The following is a 23,446-nucleotide window of genomic DNA, read 5'->3' as shown; positions in this document are numbered from 1 at the left end:
GTGTATCCACCATTTTTGACGTTTGCATTTAATATTGAAAATGACTGTTCGGAGGTCCTATCACCTGTGTGAATTCTTGCCATTCAAATATTTTGAGAACATACTTTTTCAAGCATTATGCAATGCATTGCAATGGAAAGCCCTATACAAAAATTTTAATTTCCCAAAATTCTACAAAATGGAGATGCACCGTTTTGCAAATAAACTCAAGTGTTGAATTAGCACTAATTAACACAATTACTAGTGGTGTGCATTGGCACTGCTCTTATGGTTTGATTCGATTACGATTTGGGAGGTAACGATTCGAATCGATTCAGTCTGATTCTCCGATGCATTGCAATGCATTACATTTCTCCTGAAAGCAAGGGCATTTTTCATTAGTCATGAGGCAATACAAGCAGACGTCAAATACTGAACAACATCATTGATTGTTGTGTGTATCAATCCTGCAGCTTTCAATGCTTTGACATGCTTTAATTTAATGTAAAGTTCATTTGCTCCGGAATGCATTGCCAAATCGATTATTGTTGGCACCACTAAAATTTACTGTGCTGTCTCCCCAATAGGCCTACAGCAACCTGCAGTCCTCCTATCTGTGAGGGCATGCATAGGCCTACAGCAAGAACAGATTTAAGACAAAAAATGTCAGCAAGTGATGTCAATATTTTGTTACAAAGGCTTATTTGATCACTTGAAGAAGAAAAAAACTAGAATGGTCATGAATTAAAGCATTCTGTACACGGTGAATACAGAGCACTGCAAATACAATTGAGCTGATACAGCACTTCTGTCATTGCACTTCTTGCATTACAAATGTATGCCGCCTGTTTTGTGGACTGCAGTGCACTTTTCTCCACATTCCTGGTCGTGCTGACCGTGACTGATGCAGCAAGTTTGACAGCAACACCGTGTCAGCCAACTACACTGGAAAACATGCCCAGAATCCAGGACAGCTGTGGGGCCAGGTCCCACCACACGGGGTTTGTGATTTAGCTGCGGTGCATGGGCCGCTATTCCTGGCTTCGCTCTTCAAATGATATCACCGTAAATCTGACCTTGCCAACCATCTGACCTGTCAAACCGTGCCAACCCGACTTCCCATGGTGGTTGGCAGGGCGGAGCTATAGAGCGGGCAGGCAGGGCATTTGCCCTTGGGCCCAGGCCCCTCTTGAATTTGGTGGTGGGTGCCCTATTGCGATCTTGACTGGCCGGATGGTGGGGTGGCCCTATAAATATTTAGTTCTGGGACCGTGTGTGCAATTGTTCCGCCACTGGTGGTTGGTAACTAGGCTGCTGATGGAGGGATTCACTATTGTGATCCAAGCTTTTACTGTCCACCCCCTCCACCTATCGCATACCATGACGTCTATAAATACATGCATTACAGACAACAACCGAGGGTTTAAATAGGCCAGCTGGATAAAACATCCAGCAGTAGTCTGTATTACTACAGACAAGCAAATATTTTAGGCCACTTATCGCCATTCCAAGGCATGTTTTCAGTTAACAGAGGCTTATGCACCCACGGCCATGCGACCGTCCACCACCCAGGAGCAGACAGACCCAGACAGTCGCATCACCACCACTGCCCAAGCAGCCAGTACCCCTCCAACAGGGAGGCGGTCCGAGTCAAGGTTCCTGGGAGAGACTTCCTGTGTCCGCCTGTGTTGGATGACCTGCTCTACCAGTTCTGGAGGGGCCTTCAAGATGAACTGGCTCCCTGGGAGGAACTCAACAAGATCATAGAGTTCCGCAGCAATGAACTCATCTGGACTGCAGAGGAAATAGGTGAGTGAACTCATTGACAGCACAGTTGCAGAGACAGACACAATAAATGCATCACTCTGGTGTATTTGGAAAAAAACAACTCGATCGAAGAGAAAAAAGGTGGGTGAACTCACTGGCAGTAGCCTACAGCTGCGGTGTCGGATACACACAGGCACAATAAATGCATCACATCACCTCTGGTGTATGAAAAAAAACCAGCTATGATTTGGGAACATACAGCACATGGTCGGTACACTGACAGTACAGTTGCAGTACAGTGTTGGATACAAACAGATGAAATAAATGCACCACTGTAATTCCTCTGGTGTTTTGGACAGACCAATGGCTGTACAACTCTGGGGTGAATTTCTCAAAAGCGTAGTTGTTAGCAGTTAGCAACTTTGGTAGTTGTCAATGTCAAAGTAGCTAACATAGTTAGCAACTTCGCTTTACAGAAATGCACCCCTGATGACTTTACAACAGAGGTACTGAAAGTCTTGTGAGGAGCAACTTAGTTGATTTACTACCATTCCATTTTCCTGATTACATTATTAATTGTTTTGACTTCGGTATTACTATTAATCATTTACATTGCACAATGCACATAGGTACTGCCTTTCTTCAAAGCAACTTACAGTTTAAGTATTTAGGTACAGGGTATTGGTTACAGTCCCTGGAGCAGTGTGGGGTTAAGTGCCTTGCTCAAGGGCACTTCAGCCATGGATTATATGGGATTTGAAACTCCAACCTTCAGATTTCATATTACCCCCATGTTCACGTTTTTATTTTTGTTTATTGGCAATAATGCTGCTGTGCAGCTGTAAACACTTGTTTACAACCTATTCCAAAGCCGTATAATAGCACAGACAATTGTCACAGGTCTTGGGGATCCAATAAATGAACATTACATTACACTACGCTGCTGCTTTTATCCAAAGAAACTAACAGTTATTTTAAGTGCAGGGTACTGTTGGCATTGGTTACAGTCCCTGGAGCAGTATGGGGTTTGGTGCCTTATTGGTCAAGGCCACCTCAGCCATAGGGAGTGGATGGGTGGGATTCGGCAACTCTCTGAAGCCCAGCTCCTTCACCACAGCTGCCAACATAAACATAAATTAAAAAAAAAACCATAAACGATTCATGGCCCTGCCATTTTTCACTGCTACACCAGGGACCCGGGTTCGATTCTGGTCCAAGGGCATTTCCAGATCCTCCCCCATCTTTCTCCTAAAAATATATGTTTTTTAGAAACAATTCAAACAAACAATTCATTATGTGTCCTGCAGTGAATGGCTCATTCCCTTAAAGGAGCACTCCTGCCAATTTCAATATGCTGTTGAATTGCTCACGCTACCCTTGACTTGTCAGTACCTGCTGATGCTGCATTTTTTTGGCTCGGCCCATTCCGAGATACAGTATGAGCTATTCTAATGGGGACTCCAAATATTCTCCCAAAAGCTATCACTGTTTGCTTATTGTCTTCCGATTTTACATAACCTTTTGGATGTTTTTGGGAATAAATAAAGATGTTTTCTTAAATGTAAACAAACACCTGCCCCCATTACAATGACCAGGATCTCGGAAAAGGCTTAAGGGAAAAAATGCACTGGAACTGTGCAGGTATTGACAAATCCATGGAAGTGTGAGCATTACAACTGCATGTTGAAATTGGCTGAAGTTACCCTTTGACTAATAGAACGGCTGTTTGTTTAGCTTGGCGAGCCAGACTAAACATGAAAGCTTTTACAACTTTAACAACTCGGCAGGCAAACACATTTTTGGCCACTAGGCGGTTCATTCTGGTTTACTAGGCCAGTGCCTGCTTGTGTCTGTATCATTCCCATCCCTCACTCACTGCTGCAGCAGTAGGCCTTTGTTTGTATTGTATGACTTGGCTGGTGTCCCACTATGTCTACGTGACATGACTGTATCATGTGAGACCCAACCACGCTGGCCCCCAGTCATACCTCTTCATGTGTCACTGGGGCATGCGGTGGCTCTAATCAAAGCCACTACCTGGCATGCTAACAGCCGTGCTTTAGGATGAAATAGGGCGCGCAGTGAGGACATGGAAAGATTCACAGGTCACTCACTATATGAACGAGTCACCTTTTTCAGACAGACAAAACATGTTATATCTCAGCACCCATGTCTCAAATGCACTGCATGGATTGTTAAATTATTTAAATTAAATACTAAGTGATGGACATTAATTTTGCCAGACATGGATATTGATGTTTGGGATTGTGAGCTCAGCAAGTGTTTGTGCGGTATTTGCTGCGGATTAAGCTGCATTAGGGAGAACTCAAGATCAAAACAATTGCAACAAGGGTAAAGGAGGAGAGTCTGGTATTATCACATACTGTGTACAGTGTAAACAGTCCATGCCACATACACCCAGGACTATATGGGCAAATGAGGACACGCTCAATGGTTTCTGCAACAACTCAATGCTGAATTATCAAGATAGGGCACATTTCATTGGGACTTGTTTGTTGTTTACTTTCATTTTCAAGTGTCATCAATATGTTTTCATTCACTTTCTATTGATGCATCAGAAGTTAACGCTGTCTATGTTGGGAAAATGTCCATCCAAGCCTGTATATCATTGTATTGATTAATCAAATCACTGATATATTAAACATAATGCACCTTTGACACGCTGCATATACTAAGTCATTAAACGCAAACACTGAGCGACGACACATCCCCTTGATGTTTTTGCTTATCTGATTGTGATGGCTTAGATGGTGTTTGCGCCTGCGGTATTTCATTGAGGACTGCTATTTATAATACGGGTGACTTAGGATTTGCTAAAGGAGAGCAAAAGTTCACCCTATTTATGGCTATAGACAATAGTAAACTGAGACCAAGCCTGACAGAGGTGGTGGGTGGTTGGGGTGGGAATGGGGGTGGGAAAAAAATCCTACCCCAACTGGTGCACCACGTTACAGGGCAAGGGGGGTGAGGAGGGGGGCCCGGCCCCTTTATGTACACTAGGTATATATGTCCAGTTCCCCAGACAATACAGCTGCCTGACCGCGAGGTGAGACAGACAGGGAACAAGAGAGTAGGAGGCAGAGAGAGAGAGAGAGAGAGGGAACGAGAGAGACAGTGAGAGCTGCAAGATGCTGAGAACCATGCGCCTGGAGAACCTGTGCCCCACCGTGCGCCTGGACCGGTGGCCCGTGCTGCCCGAGAAGAATGAGGCGAAGCTGGAGGAGCACGAGGTGCGCTCCATGCGGCTGTACTGCGCCGTGGCCATGGGGGACATTGTGGAGCTGGCCAGCGTGCTGCGCCGCAGCTATGTGGACGTGGACGTCTTCTACAGCCTCAGCGGAGAGCTCAAGTGGCAGGCCATGCCCGAGACCTCCTTTGGCCCGTCAGGTAAACTGGTTGCAGTCGTGGTACCGGTACCTGCCTCTCTAGTACTCATGTGACATGCATACTGTCCTACAAAGGTTAAGTGCTGTAACTAGTCCAACATTGAAAAAATGCATTCAAAAAAGTGGGTTGGATATTGTAATGTTAATGCGGGATCGTTTGAGACCATAAGGCTTTGTCACAGGATAAAGGAGGTGTAATGAGGAAAATTTTTGGTCTAAACTCAATTTTGACTAAATATGTAGTTACAACCCTTTGCCTTTGTAGGACAGCATAAGGCACAGGATTTGTTGTTATGCCACTGGCTACATGTGTAGTACCTCTGTGGCATGCAGAGGACATCTAAAGCCTCAGCGGAGAGCTCAAGTGGCAGGCCTTGTCTGAGACCTCCTTTGGCCGGTCGGGTAATACGTATGTGGTTGTGGGGTGGTACAGCACACTATGAAGAAGATGTGGTAACATTGAAGCATCAGCCGGGGTTTGCACCTGATAAATGTTAAAAACTTGAAGCTGTAGTGCGCACCAGCGTCAACTAATGTTTGTCCCACTGTGATGCACAGCCGAGGGATGCGTAGAGTACTCTCAATTCAACTGTGATACTGTGCCCTGTCTGTGTGGTAACTGTGTGGCATGCAGAGGGCACAGGGTTTGTTGTCATGCATCTGGCTATGTGTGTGGTACTCGTGTGGATGTGGTCGTGGGGTGTACATTCTCGGGGTGGTACCTGAGTGGCAAGCGTAGGGCAGGGCACACGATTTGTAGCCAGGGCCCTGGACGTTTTTTCATTTTTACCTTGCCATTTGGTGCCCTGCCCTCAGGTCAGCTGTTTTTGGATGTGTGGGCTTTAATCTACTTCTTCACAGGTTTTTTTTGGTGCCATGTCCAATGTGGCATGCATAGGGCACAGGTTTGGTGGTATGCCCCTGGCTACGTGTGTGGTATGCATGTGACAATGTGGCATGCTTAAGGCGTGGGCCAATGATGGTGACCTTGGATAATGAGGACGTGGCATGGTTTGCACCTGTCTGTGTGGTAACAATGTGGCATGGAGAATACCTCAGGTCTGGATGTCAGGCTGTTGTTAATCTTATTTTGTTATGCTTTTTAAAGGATGATTGCCCTGGTTGTTTACTTACTTTGAGCTGTCAGTTTATGTGGATGGGATGTTCTACAGTAGGTGGTGTGTGTGGCGCTGCTCATTTGTGTCATAAAGTGTGCATGGTCAGGCCACTGACAGGAGGACATGATAATGATTTTGCAGTTTCTTTGATGTTAAATCGCTTCTGTTTTAATTACTTGTGCTGCACTGTTCATGTACAAGCCACATGCAACTGCATGGCACGAAGAGTACTTAACTGGTCATGGTGCGAGGCAACGATAATGGTCTTTTTTATATTATGAATCATTTCCGGTTTTAATTATTGTACTGTTCTGGGGTGTGTTTCTCAAAAGCATAGTTGTTAGCCAGTTAGCAACTTGGGTAGTTGCCAATGGGAAATTGCATTGAAAACAACAAAGTAGCTAACATAGTTAGCAACTATGGTTTTGAGAACCGCACCCCTTTACTGTATACTGTAACTGCATGATAGCGTGGATGTGACATGGGTGGTTTCTGTCTGTGGCATGGTAATTATGGCACCTAGTTATGTGCAACACAATGATAATGATGAAATGATAATATGGCACTCACATGGCTGGGTATGACCAGTGTGTTGTACTGTAAATGCCTTACTGCGCCATGTGCCACTTTGGCCCCATGTTCGTATGCAAATGAATACAAACCAACTTGAGTGATTATGTCGCTAACAAACATGTACCTGGTTCCTTCCACATAAAAGGAAGTTTAAAGAATGTTTACAAAATGTTACTAAGGCCTCTTTTCCACTGCCAGTGTTCTGGTAGGCCTACAGCTCGGCACAGCGCGCCTCGGCCGCCACTTCTTGCTCTTTGATTGAGCTGTGTCGTTCCTATTCGAAAAGCAAAAAGTGGTGGAGTCACGAGTCATGCTTTTTCAAACTGTAGGCATACCAGAAAAACGTCAGTGGAAAAGAGGCATAAGCAACCTGTTTCTTTAGATTTTGTTCCAGCTCAATTGCTTTTTCCACAGTCAATCTCTGCGTACTACTATGTACTATGTACTGTGGGTCTGCATGATTGATGTTCCTGTTCAATAATTCCTTTTTTCAGCAGTAGAGCCTTGGTGTGTATTTTTAAACTCTTAGACTTATGCCCTGCTGCACATGTGCACAACACCCCCGCCTGCTCCTCCGTTGTTATTGTTATTTTTCTGGGCAAAGGTGCAATGGAGTTCACGCTTAATCTGCGCTGCTCCCCCAGGCAGCTTTACAAGCCAAAAACATTGCCGTGGCATTCCCCACGCTGATTCTCGTGGCCACTTTCGTTGCTTTCAATCAATCATACGTCCCCCTCCCCACCCAAGCCAGCAGCGATGGAGCGGAGCAGCGGCCGGCATTCTTTCCCCCGACCACCAGCTGTTGCTGGGTTTATGCTGCGCCTCGTCTGTCTCTTTGACATGGGGCGCCGGTAGCTTAGCCAAGGCCCGCGCGCCGGTTCAATCCTTGGTGTAGGTCTTATTGGTTCACTGTAAATGCCAGAACTGTGTGGTAGTAGTGGGCATATATAGGCCGAGCCGGGCGCCAGTAGACTAAGGCACAATGACTCACTGGTGGTTGGTGGCACTGGCATGCCTTATCTTTTTCTCCCCACACAACAATGGACGGCTCAAAAAGGACTAAGCTTCGAGCCCACATGGCGGTCGGTTCACTTTGTCAGGGCAACTGACAGCATTCGACAGACCCAGGACAAAGTCATCTGAAAGAGCCCCCTCATCCGGTACATACAATGTAATGAAACTGCAATTCGGGCCCCCTCTCTCTCTACCTGGGCCCAGTACAACTGACCCCTTTGTCCCCCTCTGTTTGCTTCCCTGTGCTCCATAGCAGCAGCACCCAAAGGGGGTGCCAACTGTAGGCCTCTGTGACCGCTGATGAAATACCAGATAAACAGATTATATGAACACAGATACAGGAGATTACGCAGATGAGGAGTGAAATGCCTTTCGGAATAACATGGGCAATTGGTTGTGTAATGGGTGCATGATGCCCGGTGCCATGGCACATATATACGTGTAATGCATTAATGGAAATGGATTTATCAAGTCCTGCACTCATGGTCTCTTTGCCAGCCCATCATCTGCTATGTTTCCATGTGCACTGTGACCCTCCTCAGAATCATTTGATTGAGTGTTATTTGCATTGTATTATTTTGGTATTACTTGTAGCCTACACACTTTCTTCCTCCTTGCTCTTTTGTACTTTTGATATTTGAGCTCAAGCAAATACTCAAGTGAGGCATCTGCAATGAGACATCTTTGGTCATTCCTCCTCACTCTTTTCTGCCAAGCTCCCACACTGGTTATGTTCAAAAACCATCTCAAATCACATCTCTTCCCTGAGGCCTATCGGTCCATAACCTCTCCCCACTCCCCTAAATCCCCTATAGCTAGCCCTAACTCCTTTTGAAAAGCAACCTTGGGTTCAATGAAAGGCACTTTAGAAATCAATGTCTTCTTCTTCTTCTTCTTCTTCTTCTTCTTCTTCTTCTTCTTCCTCCTCCAGGTCTGTGGTCTCTGGAGTACAAGCGTGAGCTGACCAGCCCGCTGTGCATTGCGGCGGCGCAGGGCTTCAGCGACTGCCTGCAGTACCTGCTGGAGCACGGGGCGCGGCCCAACCTGGTGGCGGGCGGCCGCACGGCCCTGCACGAGGCCTGCCTCAACAGCACCACGGACTGCGCAGAGATCCTGCTCGAGTACGGCGCCAACCCCAACCAGTGCACGGAGGACGGGCTGTCACCCCTGCACCTGTGCAAGACGGAGCAATCACTACGGTGAGTAGGAGATGAGGTTGTAAGTGACCAAAGATGTATAAATTAGAAGCAAAAGTTAACAACCCTCATTAGGTAGTGGAATAAGTGGTAATATAAGGTACTAGTATTGTGCTTACACCATGTATTTACTTGTAAAAAATGTATTTTCAAAATGGAAGTAAAACACGACAAAAGCCATGTTTACACAAGTAAACACCACTAAACACTTGAGTCTGGCACATCCTTGAAAGCAAATGTTTAGGGTGGTTTTAAGAACAGATTGGGACATGCCCATAGATGGCCATTCTAACGCCGCAAAGACAGCAGCAAACATCAAAAAATATTGAGTACCATTCTACTTTATTGAAGAAAATTCAGAAAAGGGGAAAAATGATCAAAATAGTGCACTTGTCCTTTAACTAGGCCTACTGCTCAGCCAAAGGTGGTGACCACGGATATATTAATGGGTGATGCATATCGTCCATACAAAAGACAAAGCTAAACAGTGCTAACTTCAGGTAGGTAAATGTTTTGCTGGTTGGTATGAAAACCTTTTTTTCTCCAAAAAAAAAATGTCGTGGTCCAGCCCTTGAAGACCTCATGTGGAGCAGGGCATCCTAAATAAAATCTCTGGATCCGATAGAAAACTAAGCCGATACCTCTTTCCACCTTTAAAGGATCTTCGTCTTGCACAAAATACTTGGTCATGTACATGTATGCTGCAAAGAGAGGCCAAACAGACCACACACATGCCTCTGGATGGACTGTTGGCAGAGGTACAGACTCCTAATCTCAGCACCATGTCTGTAAACAGAGCAGGGAGGGGACGGAGATGGTTTGACATCAGGGCTAAACAATTAAGCAGACATGCAGAAGAGTCTCTTTTGTCAATACCAAGCTTCCTACAGTCAGGGATGGAGTATGACTCCATGGGTCCCTGGGCCAGACAACAAGAAAGGCCCCCCTCTCCATGGAATTGTGAGGTTCATAAAGATTTGGGTGTTAACTGAAGATGGTAGACAGCTTTTGTTGTTGCGGGTTAGGGAGGGCTTTCCCCCAAGAAAATGTGAAAATAGAGTAGAGTACAATATGACAGTAGACTATGAAAACATAAATATACATCGCTTACTACGCACTGATGATGGCTTAAGGGCCGAAACGTGTCTGCATGTGGACAATGTGGTACTTGATAAATAAATAATGAAACTCTTAAGTGTGGATTTTCCCTTCCCCTTTTAACATAAATATAGACCAATAGTGAAATGCTTTTTGTAGCTCGGAGGCTTGGGCTTCAGGGCCCCCTTGGCTCTTGGGCCCCTGAGCCTGGGCCCAGTAGGCCTGTGCAGTAACCATGCCTACAGTACTATCGCTGGTTCAAAGCTGGACTGGTCCTTACACTGTCTCAGTAAAGAGCCCTCGGCTTCCGCTTCTGTTTCCACCACCAGAGGTGTAGACATGATGACACCAGGGACAATTTATGCACCGTGGTGTCATGGCTTTGTAAACCTTTGCTAGACTCTACTCAGTTGTCTCAAGGAGAGATTAGTTTGCAAACCTTTCTTGTCAGCACAGTGTCCACACTTTCAACATGTGCCACATATAGACCTGTCCAGTCCAGCCAGAGCAAACAGAAGCACAAGGGCTGTCCCACCCAGGGTGGCCCACATGGATACAGACACACGACATGCAGACTCCCCTCCAAAAGTCTTGGAACAGCAAGACAAATGTATTCTTTTTGCTGTCCACCAAAGACATTTGGGTTTGAGACGAAAAGATGAGTTTGAAAAAAAAAATCTGAATGTCAGCTTTTATTTCCTGGTATTTAAAGTGTACCTCCGGGATTTTGGACACCAGACCTCATTTCCGAGTCAGCCAGGGTGTAAACAATGTGTCCAGAACGTTTTTTTCACATTCCATGCAGTCCTTGTGAATTCTCATATCCATGTTGCTAAGCTAGCGCAAGTGAACGGGGATGGTAGTAGCCTGCCCCCAAAAATAGTCTTATCCCGTTTAAACAACATTCAAAACAAAACCGTTATTATACCATACTGCAAGTGTAAATACTTGTCTTGATAGAATGAAGTTTGAAATTAAACCAACATTGCAATCATGTTTGATCACCATCAGCAATTTGTGTTCCGGTTTGAAAGCTTGACAGCCGCGGAGTGATATTCCTAGTACAAATCCTAGCTTCGTTTGACACATCTATAACTTTTCCATAGAGCGAACTCCAACATCTTTGAAGTTTGTAAAACTGAACGGTTTTCCCCTCTCCCTGACCTCGCTCGCAAACATCAAGAGTAATGCTTTCTGTCCGACTTTGTAAACCTTTCGTAACATTGAAACATATGCCATAACAATGTTTGGTTGTTACTAGATGACCCGTGTGTCTACACAGCATGTTGGCGAACAGAACGCACACTCTTCTCCCTTTCATCCTCCCATTCCATCTCGTCTCAAAAAACATTCCATGTAATAATAACTAGAGCTACGAGTGACATATTTCACAATGTCAAGCCAGATCACATAGCGTTGCGTAACTTATGAATCCAAAGGAATACGGCAAGTCATGTCTAATTATATGCCATTTGTCACAGCAATTACACAAAATAACAGTAAAGCATTACAATATGCCAATCCAAAGGGGTAACTTCTAGCCCAAGTTTTGGCTAACGTAGGCGAAGCCATTATACCACTGGGCTACCATCATAGAAGCAAAAAGCATAGCAAACCTGTTCTTCGGAGACTGTTGGTGCGCGCCACAAAATGTAGATCTGGGAATGCGGTTGGCACCGCGGACACTTTTAGAGTTTTCCGTGTAGGTATTAGACTTCGAGAAGGACTTTGTGAAGTCGTCGGGACTGAAATGGTCACTGCAAAGCACCGGGGTAGCTTACGGAGCGTCTCCATCGGTGTGTTGATGTAGCCCTGCAGCCAGGAGCCAGAGTTTGGTTCTTTCAACATCTTTCACGGAAACCAATGGAAACTTGCCGATACCCATCTGTCGGCTTTATTATTGCAGTTGGTATATACACACTGATGTACCATGGTGCGATGTCGTTGGGTTTTAATCCACTATTCGATCCGAAAGCAGTTGTAGAACTAGCCTTGATTTGCAATGTCTCTTGCGGGTCCCTGCAGTGGGTGGGTGGGCTACATCACAACTGAAGAGAGCAAAGTAAAATTCCGCCGACCCCGAGAAAATAGTCTCTCAACATGGCAAAATCCACGCAGTGCAAGGTTGGTTTAATTTCAAACTTCATTCTACTAAGACAAACATTTACACTTGCAGTATGGTATAATAACGGTTTTGTTTTGAATGTTGTTTAAACGGGATAAGACTATTTTTGGGGGCAGGCTACTACCATCCCCGTTCACTTGCGCTAGCTTAGCAACATGGATATGAGAATTCACAAGGACTGCATGGAATGTGAAAAAAACGTTCTGGACACATTGTTTACACCCTGGCTGACTCGGAAATGAGGTCTGGTGTCCAAAATCCCGGAGGTACACTTTAAAATCTAGATGTGCTAAATAATTGGATTACTGACCATTTGTATTAGACCACAGCATGTACAGTATTACTCCAGTAAGGTAAGTCCCTTGGCATTGTGCGTCTTTCCAGCTGGTACTTTATGTAGGGAAACACAAGCTTCCGGTCCCAATGGTGTACATACAGACACATAACTGTCACATTAATGAAAGCAAATCTGTTTTGACTGTGTTAAAGACAAATATGTGTGTTACAATGCATACACAATATAGCATGCTCCTAAAAACAACCCTCTTGTCATTGCAGTGTTGCCATGGCCTCCTGGTTCCTTATGAGACCAAAGCAAAAAGTGTGGAGATACACAGACCCCAAAAGACCATGTCAAACAATATCTGTGCAAGTCATTTCAGCACTGCTCTTTGTTTTTCTTGTTTAGCTGTGCCAAGCTGCTGATGCGCTATGGGGCCAATTTGAACCACCTGAGTGAGGATAGGCCTACATAGACCTACAAAACAAATCAACCCAGGCTGAGTCAATCCAGCACTGTTTTTTTGTGAAGTTGTGCCAAGCTGTTGATGCACTATGGGGCCAGGGTGAACAACCTGAGTCAGGAAAGACCCACAAAACATGAACGTCAAATGAATCGTCAAATCCCTGTGCGAGTCAGTTCAATGCTGCCCTTTGTTTTTCCCGTATAGTTGTGCTAAGCTGCTGGTGCGCTACGGTGCTGATGTGAACCGCATGAGCGAGGAGGAGGAGGAGAGTCCCCTGCAGGTGGCCGCCAAGCTGGGCCTGCAGCAGCACGTGCAGCTGTACCTGCGATACGGCGCCCAGGCCAACCACCAGAACAGCACGGGGGAGACGGCCCTGTGCGCAGCCTGCGGAGGGGCACGCGGAGACCTGGAGGAGGAGCAGGAGGAGAACTACCTGAAGGTGGGTGGGTTCAGGGATGGAATAAGAGATCAAGTATTCTACTTTTATTAATGTAATGTAATTTAATCCACTTTGAATGTACTTTTATTGTACTTTTATTTAAATGTGCAATTCAAAAGGTTATGCATAGCCTATTAATTGTACCAGCAGGATGTATTGTATGTGTGTGGGTCGAGTAAATAACCAAAACAAGTGTAAATCAATAAATCACTCTAAATAACAACATCATCCAGATATAAAACTATACTAACGTAATGCACTACCCGAAGCCCGCTGCAGCCGAAGCCCACACTACACAAGGTGGCGCGGATTGTGCATCTACTGCGTTGTACTGTACCACTGTAACATTTTCAATCATCTATTCTAGACACAAAGTGACATAAAACGGTTTAATGCGCTACCCTCAGGTGTGCCGTTTTCTGTTTGAGTACGGCGCGAACGTCAACAAGGTGGATAAGGAGCGTCGCAGCCCACTGCACAAGGCGGCGCGGAACGCTCAGTACCGCCTGGTGGAGCTGCTGGTGGAGCGTGGGGCGGAGATCAACACGCCAGACTACAACGGCTGCTCGCCGCTCTCCAACGCGCTGCAGACGGCCGAGGTGCACCACAAGAGCCGGCCGCACGCCATGGTCCAGATGCTGCTCAACCACGGCTCCATCAAGGTCTGGCCTGGGGCCTTGCTCAAGGTGGGTCCACTCCTGTTCATGATTACATTACATTACACACTTACCTGACATTTCTACCCAAAGCAACTTACGGATTTTAAAGGGTATTGGTTACAGTCCCTGGATCAGTGTGGGGATAGGTTCCTTGCAGATGGGTGTTCACCACAAACTGCTCACCCCATATGTAAAAAACCCTGCAGTTGTACTGCAAGATTGCAGTTCAAATTACTGCAATACTTTGTCCAGTTTATTTGCAGTTTGCAGTTTTTATGTGTCGGCATTCATTGCCTACAGGCAAAACAGCAAAATTACTACAGTGAAACTATGGTACAATACTGTAAATGCATAAAAAAAAAATACAGCACTGCACAAGTCTGCACTTGACTAACCCCACTAACCTAAGATGTCTCTCAGAAGTGCTCCTCAACCATCCAGTATATCCATTAAGGTCTGGCCTAGAGCCTTACTGGAGGTGGGTGTTGTCACGATCACAGCTGAATATGAAGACTTCACCTGGTGGTTTGACTAACCCGAAAATCAACTAGGCGAAGTTGACTCAGAGTGCAGCCACAGGTTTCCATTAGAGTTATTCTCAAGACCATAAACCACAACCTCAAGACTGCTCAAGACTCACCAATGATTGTACATGACCTTTGATTAACCTCACTGAGCTGCAGTAGACTGACCGCATTGAAACAGAGCATGGTTATGCTTCCTGTACACAAACACACGTACACATTTCCATGACAAAACCCCTGTGCAATAACTGGATGTTTCATTGTCCCTGCAGGTGTTGTCTTCTTGCGCGTCAACACCTAAGACTGTGGAGGTCATGTTTAACTCCTATGATACAGTACCTGTTACATATAAATGGTTTGACGCCATTCCTGAGGAGGCATATAAGGTTTGTCGTTTCCCACCTGTTGCACATTTTATTGCCTGCGCTTGTTTCGATAGTCCCTCAAAACTTAGTATGCAGGCCCACTCCCTGTTTATGGCAGCAATATAAACTAAATTCAAATGTGATCTCTCAATAAACTATTGCGGTTATCATATCAAGGTAGCAGCTCAGATCTTACTTCTCCAATTTAACACATCATGAAGGAAGTGAAGTTTCAACATGCCGCTCTTATCTCTCATGTTTCCCCTGCACAGGCGAACCCAGCCTTCTACGCTTCCTTGTTTGCCCTGGAGAACAATGTGCGCTGTCTGCAGCATCACTGCCGCTCGGCCCTGCGGAAGCATTTCGGTAAAGACTGCCACGCCCTCATTCCCCGCCTACCCATTCCAAACCTACTGAAGAGCTACCTGCTGCTGGACCCAGAGGGAGTTGTGTATTAGGCAGCAGTACGTACTGAGGCCTGGTTAGACACAGAACATTTCACAGTTTTCATTCAACACCTTGTGAGCACACACAGGAAGTTCTACAGTTGTGTTGATCTTACTCTCTAAGTGTATAATTAACACAGGAACAAATGTACCATGTACAGTGTATATGATCCCATTATTATGTTCAATGTATGATCTCAATAATAGTGTTACAATGGTGCTGCGCTTCTGGATTGCAGTGTTCATTCAATACTCAGAGAATTTTTTTAAACTGTAGAGAGTTGAACGGGACACTACACAATGAGATTATACTGTAAATAATCAGACCAGAGTTGAATTAACACTGCAAATGCTGTACATAAGGGGGATGCCAGTGCAACGCCATGCAAAATTGGGTTTGGCAACACTTTGTTACACTGTACCTATTGATGGAGAAAAGGGCAGTAAAATAAAGCGTTTGTTTGACAATATTTAACCAAACAACATTTATGCTTATGCACACTTAACCACTTTACACAATATTACATGTTTTACATGTAGACCCTGAACACTGAAAGGGAACAAGGAAATAAAATGTTTCTCTTCTTTGTTTTGGTGGTATGAGGAACCAAATTTGCAGGTGGTGCCAGAGGTGAGGTGTTTTATAGATTGTTTGAATACCTCTAGAAATCAGTTAGTCACTGAGTATTGATTGGGAACACACACATCTCCACATTGGTTCAGGTATGGGACAGACAGTTAGGATTACCACTACAACTGAAACTTTTGGTATAGAAAGGCAGGTGCGTAAATAAGCAGGATATGCCAAAAAGGAACATTTAATTTATTTTGCCAGCCAGGGGGGTTGCTGGCTGGGATGCGTACAGCATACCAGTGGTATCTGAACGGTTCTCCCCAAGCACATGAATCATTCCTACTGGCAGCCATCACCTGCATGTCGCAAATAGAGGAAAAGACAAATTGATTTGATTTGATTGATTGCCCAAATGGCCCAAAAGACGCGCACGCACGCGCACACAAGGACAGATACATGTAACTCAAACACCATCTGGTATCATCTGGGTGAACCATCACCCTGTTCTCAGACCGTTGGCTTTGCATGCTGCAATATGGGATCTACTCTACTGTATTTTCATATGCATTGCACTGTTTTGGCACAGGACTTGCATTCATATTGCACTGTTAGCCGGCACACTGTATGTATATACTCTATGTACAATGACACAACTATGTACTACAATATAGGTTGAGGAATTATACAGTATAGGCTATGTCACAATAGGTTTCAAGTTCCTTGGGGACGCACAGAATGAAGTTGTTATTCAATGTAAATACTTTTGATAAAACCAAGAATTACGAATAAAGAGTAATGGATTCCAAAAAGGAGAACATGTTTGACTCATTGTTTCGTGTCAGTATTTCACTACAACCTTAGAAATCATCCCTCAGCTTTCAACCTACGTATGTGACAGCAGAACTAAATGTTGCTAGAACAAAACTGTTGCTTCAACACACAAGGAAAAGTGACCCATTTGCATTGTGTCCAGTTCTGCCGCACGTAGTTCATTTCCATTGAAGCCCCACTCTTACGTGAATGGCCTGTTGAGTGAGTGTGTGTGTGTGTGTGTGTGTGTGTGTGTGTGTGTGTGTGTGTGTGTGTGTGTGTGTGTGTGTGTGTGTGTGTGTGTGTGTGTATGTGTGTGTGTGTGTGTGTGTGTGTGTGTGTGTTTGTGTGTGTGTGTGTGTGTGAGAGAGAGAGGTCCCTACATGAGGTATTTCAGCACTGTGGCCTTCACCTTTCAGTTCCCACAGAGAGAAACTCATACAGAGGACTTTGTGTCCAAAATCGATTATCATTCACTCAGCCTGTGCCATGAAACATTGCAAAGCCTTGACTCATTACATTACATTATATTACACCTAACGTGTTATCCAAAGTGACAGTTATTTAGGTAAGGGGCTAAAGGGTATCGGTTCCAGTCCCTGGAGCAATGTGGGCTTTGGTGCCTTGCTGAAGGGCATTTCAGCCATGGATGATTGTTTGGGAGGCCACACACATTCTTCTAAAAACTGATATCAGATTCGAACCTGCCCTGCTACTCTCTGATCTCAAGGTTAACTCCAAGAGAATAAATATTACTCCCATTGTCCATCAGTTTGTCCAACACTTCTGGACAGCAAACCGTGATCACATGGAACACATACTGTATGTTTCATATAAGGCAATGTAATTTATTTGTGTATAACAATACAATAAACTTCATTCAATATAGGCGGCAGTCCTGGGATATCTTCGTTAAAAAAAACTACCAGTCACACAAACAAATGCAGTCCAAATGGCTGATGTGTGCTGGATATTAGAATGCAGATACTTCGGTATGGGCAACATTTTATATCTCAGTCTCATCATTGCCCAACTGTGTTGAGTCATTTTGCAGTTTCACAGCCTCCTCCAGGACTGGCGTGCAAGCTGAGCTTGACATAACGATGCCACTGTCACTCTGTGGTGTGGAGCACACCAGCTCTGCATGCTCTGGTGGCTCTGTCTTGCGTTCCCACTTAGCAGTTTTGTCAGCTGAAGAGTCCTGTTTGCGCCGTGACTTTGACATAAGCGGATGCGCTGAGGACTTTGACGCTACGGACCATCCAGACAGGTTCTTGCGGTTCTTGTGTTCTACTGCTGAGCGCCGACACAGCAGCACCTGGAGAAACACCTGTCGGAACTGACTGGAGGACAGGTTGTAGAGGAAAGGGTTGATCACAGAGCTCAGGTAGAAGAAGGTGTCGCCTATTCGATGGATGACGATGTAGGTCTTTAAGTATGACGCCGTCCAGTCACTCTTGGGGATGGTGGCGGTCATGAGGCGTCTGACCTGGTTCGGGAACCAACAGATGACCAGAGCCAACACAATCAACCCTGTAAAGATGGACAGAGCGAAGGAAGAGACGATTAAGGGTTACATTTTCCTTGACACCGGGCATCATACGTATGACAAAACAGTGTCAAGACAGTCTCATGACACAGTCAACTATGAGTCATAAACATAATGTCAATTTCATTTTATGCTCATGAGAAGTTGGCATCGTTAGGGCTGTCTTTACAAAAGAATATCACTTAAGGACAAAGTCATTAAATGGTTATGACAGTGACATAATGCTTATGACACATGCATGACTGTGTTACGACACTGTTATGTCATAAGTATGATGCTGGCGTCAAGTTAAGTGTTAACCAATTTAGTTTTAATAGTGGAGTAAGTTTCTGACATGGTAAAATCATGAGGAAAATCAGATTAAATTAAAATTCATTCATCCTTGAAGTATCAGAACCGCTTATATTGTCAGAATCCAAAATCTGAATTTAAAACAACATGCACAAGCACTTGTAATAATTAATGGGATTAACATGTTGCACACGTCTGAACTACACCTGTGAATTGGCATATTTTAGTTTAAGTATTTGGTAGACTTTAAGACGCTGTTTCCATATGGATATTTTTGAAAACGCATCAGTTTTGGCCTCTCATTTACACGCAAATGGAGTTTTAGAATGCGCTTTTCAAAACCCTGGTTTTTAAAATATCCTATTTTGGTTGGTAAAATGTACTTGTTATAATGAAGTTTTTATTTTTAGCCACATGTTGTGTTTACACATAAACAGATTTTTAAAAATCTGCATTTAGAAATATCCATATATACATTTGGGCTTGCAGGCCCACGATCCCACCCCATCTCTCTGTCCCACTCGCTTCCTGTCACCATCTCCGACTGTCCTTTCAAATAAAGGCATAAAAGCCCCTCTATATATATATATATATATATATATATATATATATATATATATATATATATATATATAAAAGAAATATCCATATATAAATGTAATCAGCATATTACCCTGAATAACTGCTGTCATCAATATCTATTGAGCCAGTCATATTCACCTTTGGAAAGATGTATATTACAGCTTAACAGGAAAAGTCAGTCATAGTCACAATTACAGTCATAGTCATAATTACAACTGCAAGTCCCATTTTAATGGTTAGAACGTAAAAGACATTACTATCATGCCATTCACAGCATTATTATGTAGGCTACAGCATGTTTAGTGGTGTATGTTAAGTTGATAACCTAAAGGTCATGTCAAGAAAGCAGTTCTCCATTAGGGGACGTGTGTAAATACCATTAACAGAAATGTTGTTAATCAAGCATCGACTCTGACTTCCCTGAACTTTTACTCTCTGTACAAACTTGTGACCGTCTGGCAGAGCAGCAGGAAAGATGGGTGAACAAAACTGATTTATTTACTGATTCGCAAACAGAGGAGAGTGTGAAAGATATGTTCAAGTTAGACATTACCGGCGCATTCTTCTGGCACAGTATGTAATAAGAGAGGGCTGTGTTGTGTGAGGATCCAAACTGGGAGAGGTTCACTGCACTCATACACACGGCTGTTGCATATATTAAATCAAGTTTTTACCCTTTTAGCTACTACACATTTACAACGCAAGATCAACAAAATTGCACAAATATTTAATTCTGCAAACTTTTTGCACAGCACATTGTAGCTATCGCTAATGGGATCTGCATGTTTGCTCAGTTTCTGATTGGCAGTATACCTTCACAGGCCAAAATGACAGGGGATGCTATTTCTTTGAACTGCTGTCAAAACGTTTGTGTTGTCATGGTTTATAGGGCAATAAAATAACACATCTGTAGCAATAACAAATCATTAACATAGCTTTAATAACACTGCAAAATTTGTCAAGTTGGAACTTGTCCATACGCACTCGCTGGCTCTGAGGAGATAAGGCATCTTTATGTCTCCAGCTCTACGTATGTGTGTTGACAAAAGTCCAAAAGCACAAATTAGTTGCTCTCTCAGAGGGAATGTGAACGGCCACCCATATTGTGCTTCTATTAGAAACTGCAGTGTATATCACATACAATATGTAGTAATATGCAGTTATGTAGTCAAGTATCAAATATAGCCTATATATGTACATACAGTATATAGCCATTTCGCAATCGTAATTCTAATGACTAAATAAATGTAAACTAATTATACATTAAGTAGAATAGGATACTTCAGTAGATGCAATAACAAATAAAGGTCTACTGTTGGCTAATTAAATAATACTTCAAAAGGTTGGCTTTAAGTAGTAGGCCTAAACAGCCATTTTACCCGAGTGACATCTCCAACAGCCCCTCAACAAAATTGATCAATTCCGCATAAAAAGGATGACAGTATGATGCAACATGGGTGAGTCTTGCACATTTGACTTATGGTTTGATTTTAAGCACAGACATCTGTTGGTGACATAATGCCAGTTGGGGAGGATGTTCCATTTGCAACCATATGACATATTGTCAGTGTAAGCTCTGTTTACCAGACTAGCCAGACTCACAACGTCTGTTGGGGATGATCTATCGGGCGCACTCCAAAGTGTAAAGACATTAATCAAGTGACTTCTTCAACACTGCCTGTATCATGTCTACTCTAACACGTGCCTAACATGTGATGGACTTCTGGGTGGCCTTGGGTGTGTACATCATCTTAGGTCTATCAGGAATTACACTATGAATACCCCAAGAGAAGATCACATAAAACTAAGCTTTAGAGAGGTGATGGAGAAAGATTCTGTTTCTACCTCTTTCTGATTATCAAGAAATATGTGGCAGGGGTATCTGACGCTGAGTCTATTAAGTGTTTTAGTGATCAGAAAGCTGACCAGTGCTGCTCATAAAAGCATTCTACTGCTTTTTATTGAACAAACACCTTGCACTAACTAGGCAAAAATGCCATCTAGGTTTCTACATAGGAGATTTCCAACAATGGAGCAGAGTGGAAATAATGCTTATGATACCCTTCTTAGCTCCACCTAAGCCCTTTGTCTTGTGCCTTGCATGAAAAATACTCAACACAAATGTATCAACGTACTTCTGCACAACAACACACAACACTACAACATGCACATGCATATCAAATGTTCAATCACAAAAACAAAACATGCAAGGGAAGAAGGGTCACAGAATTACAACCAGAATCATACAGTAAAGCACTATGTATAAACATTGCAAGGCAGTAAGAAGTAAAAAAGCAAGTTACCCTGCTGCCTTAAGTTTTTAAGTTGAGCTTGAGGCTTGTATTTGTGTCATCTCAGAAATCAAAGTCTCAAGTTGAGTTAACTTCAGCACATACTTCTATTTTCCTACCTTCTTCTACACCACTGAAGACACAACATGCAGGAAAAGTTGTAATATTGTTGTGTCATGTCTCCCCCTCTTTCCCCTCTCCCCTTCTTGCCCTGAGAGACATTTTTATGTCTATGGTGATGGTCAGGGCTATAAATGAACAATTGTCAACCGGACAAATGCTGGTGAAAAATCAGTTTGGCTGATAGAAAAGAAAACTTACTAGCAACTTTGACCCATTAGGGAGTGTGTGTTTGGCTGGTAAGATTCACATCTAGGAGCAATTTTGCCTGGTGATAAAAAAGTTCATTTAGAGACTTTAAGCTGTGGATAACCATCTCTAAGGGCTGACCATCTTTAAACTTATTTAACTTCCTAAAAAAATAATTAAAAACCCATTTCAGCACTCTAAATATGCTTGAGAAGAAGGGTTGCAGAATCAGAACCAGAATCCTTGCAGTAAACCATTACGTACAAGTGCATACAGTACACATACCCAGGAAGATGATGGTCTGCTTCCTGGCCATCTTCACCTGGGCGCTCTCCGTCTTGCTGACGCTGCCCGCCGCCTTCTTGATCACCTGGATCATGCTGCGGCACATGAAGGCCACCAGGCCCAGCACCAGGATGTACACCACGAACGCCCCCCAGATGCTGGCCTGGTACATGGTCCAGTGGCCCGACAGGTAGGTGCAGAAGGTCAGGTTCTCCATGAGCCCGTCGTCCCCCACCTTGGCCAGGTGGTACTCGATCCCCGTGGCGAAGAGCGTGGGCAGGGCCACCAGGACGGACGTGAGCCAGGCGAAGAGGATGAGGTAGGCGGTGCGGCGGCCCGACAGGCTCTTGTAGCGGAACGGGTAGCAGATGGCCATGAAGCGCTCGAAGCTCATGGTGGCCACGTTCAGCAGCGTGGCGTAGCTGCACGTCTCGAACAGGAAGTTGTAGACCTTGCAGGAGGTGTCGCCGGTCGCCGACATGGTGTTCCAGATGGCGCTGGAGAGTTCCACGGGCATCCCGATCAGCAGCACCAGCAGGTCCGAGCACGCCAGGCTCACCATGTGGTCCGTGACGTTCTTCTGCAGGTAGCCCTTGCGCCTCAGCAGATTGGTGGTCTCGATGGTGACACTGTTGCCAATGATGCCTACCACCAGCATGATGCTGAACAGCACCGTGAGAAAGACCTTCTCTGAGATGTGCGGCTCGAGCAGCTTCCAGTCCTTCTCAAGGACGGCCTCTCCCATGATCTCGCAAGTACCGGTACCACCGAGCCCACAGAGGTGCAAGTGAGTGATACAGCACTGAAAATGTGTTATCTATGCCTTCGGTTGACTACCAAACACAAATGCTGCTCAAAACATAAGTCAAGTTCTGAAAGCTGAGAAGCTGTAAGCCTTTATCTGGAGTTACTAGTAACAGGAAGATACAGAGAGGAAACTGTGGTGATGACACAAACGCCTTTCGATAGAAACCACATATAACATTCAAAAGGTCAAACAAAAGTTCAAACTCACATCTACATTCGATTGCTGGGTAAGATAGTCGGATACCCCTCTGGTCTCTGCGCCCTAGCCCAAAATCTACCGGCAGGGACCACGGTCTGTCCAAAGGAGAGGGCAGCCATAGCTCGTCTGACTCTTGTCTGTCTGACGCTGTCTCTGACTCTGTCTCGCTCTCTGATTCATTCCTCTATCGCAGTAGCTGTGCTGGTTAATCATCTATTGCAGGGACCAGAGAACAGAGGCCACAGTGCCTCTCCTCTGATATCACGGAGGCTCCACCACCACCACCACCACCA

At 44.5% G+C, this 23,446-nt stretch overlaps 2 protein-coding genes across 4 annotated transcripts; one reads left to right on the top strand and one right to left on the bottom strand.

The window, feature by feature from the left end:
• The first annotated feature begins 1,416 nt into the window (after positions 1-1,416).
• asb18 (ankyrin repeat and SOCS box containing 18) lies at positions 1,417-16,849 on the top strand. Of its 3 annotated transcripts, none has more exons than XM_063213769.1 (6): positions 1,417-1,788; positions 8,790-9,057; positions 13,228-13,462; positions 13,870-14,148; positions 14,918-15,031; positions 15,283-16,849. In XM_063213769.1, the coding sequence occupies exons 1-6, from the start codon at positions 1,494-1,496 to the stop codon at positions 15,466-15,468; spliced, it is 1,377 nt and encodes a 458-aa protein (XP_063069839.1). In that variant the 5' UTR covers positions 1,417-1,493; the 3' UTR covers positions 15,469-16,849. The 3 variants fall into 3 exon arrangements, with proteins under 3 accessions (XP_063069839.1, XP_063069841.1, XP_063069840.1); XM_063213770.1 differs by lacking the exon at positions 1,417-1,788 and adding an exon at positions 4,820-5,154; XM_063213771.1 differs by lacking the exon at positions 14,918-15,031.
• Positions 16,850-17,663: 814 nt separating this feature from the next.
• On the bottom strand, positions 17,664-23,441 carry gpr39 (G protein-coupled receptor 39). The gene is made up of 2 exons (XM_063213768.1): positions 22,148-23,441; positions 17,664-18,373 (listed from the first exon to the last, which is right to left on the bottom strand). The coding sequence occupies exons 1-2, from the start codon at positions 22,890-22,892 to the stop codon at positions 17,847-17,849; spliced, it is 1,272 nt and encodes a 423-aa protein (XP_063069838.1). The 5' UTR covers positions 22,893-23,441; the 3' UTR covers positions 17,664-17,846.
• Positions 23,442-23,446: the final 5 nt, after the last annotated feature.

This window comes from Engraulis encrasicolus, chromosome 13 (genome assembly GCF_034702125.1).
Source record: "Engraulis encrasicolus isolate BLACKSEA-1 chromosome 13, IST_EnEncr_1.0, whole genome shotgun sequence".
Classification (NCBI taxonomy): domain Eukaryota; kingdom Metazoa; phylum Chordata; class Actinopteri; order Clupeiformes; family Engraulidae; genus Engraulis; species Engraulis encrasicolus.
Note: the sequence above shows the minus strand (reverse complement) of the source record. Positions and strands in the feature narration are given on the sequence as shown.

What these genes read in the sequence shown, in the direction of transcription:
- asb18 (XM_063213769.1), top strand. Translation starts at nt 1,494, where the DNA reads ATGTTTTCAGTTAACAGAGGCTTATGCACCCACGGCCATGCGACCGTC. An exon ending in GGCCTGGGGCCTTGCTCAAG is followed by an intron (nt 14,149 to 14,917) that starts GTGGGTCCACTC and finishes TTGTCCCTGCAG; the next exon opens with GTGTTGTCTTCTTGCGCGTC. An exon ending in TTCCTGAGGAGGCATATAAG is followed by an intron (nt 15,032 to 15,282) that starts GTTTGTCGTTTC and finishes TCCCCTGCACAG; the next exon opens with GCGAACCCAGCCTTCTACGC.
- gpr39 (XM_063213768.1), bottom strand. Translation starts at nt 22,892, where the DNA reads ATGGGAGAGGCCGTCCTTGAGAAGGACTGGAAGCTGCTCGAGCCGCAC. An exon ending in GCAGACCATCATCTTCCTGG is followed by an intron (nt 18,374 to 22,147) that starts GTATGTGTACTG and finishes CCATCTTTACAG; the next exon opens with GGTTGATTGTGTTGGCTCTG.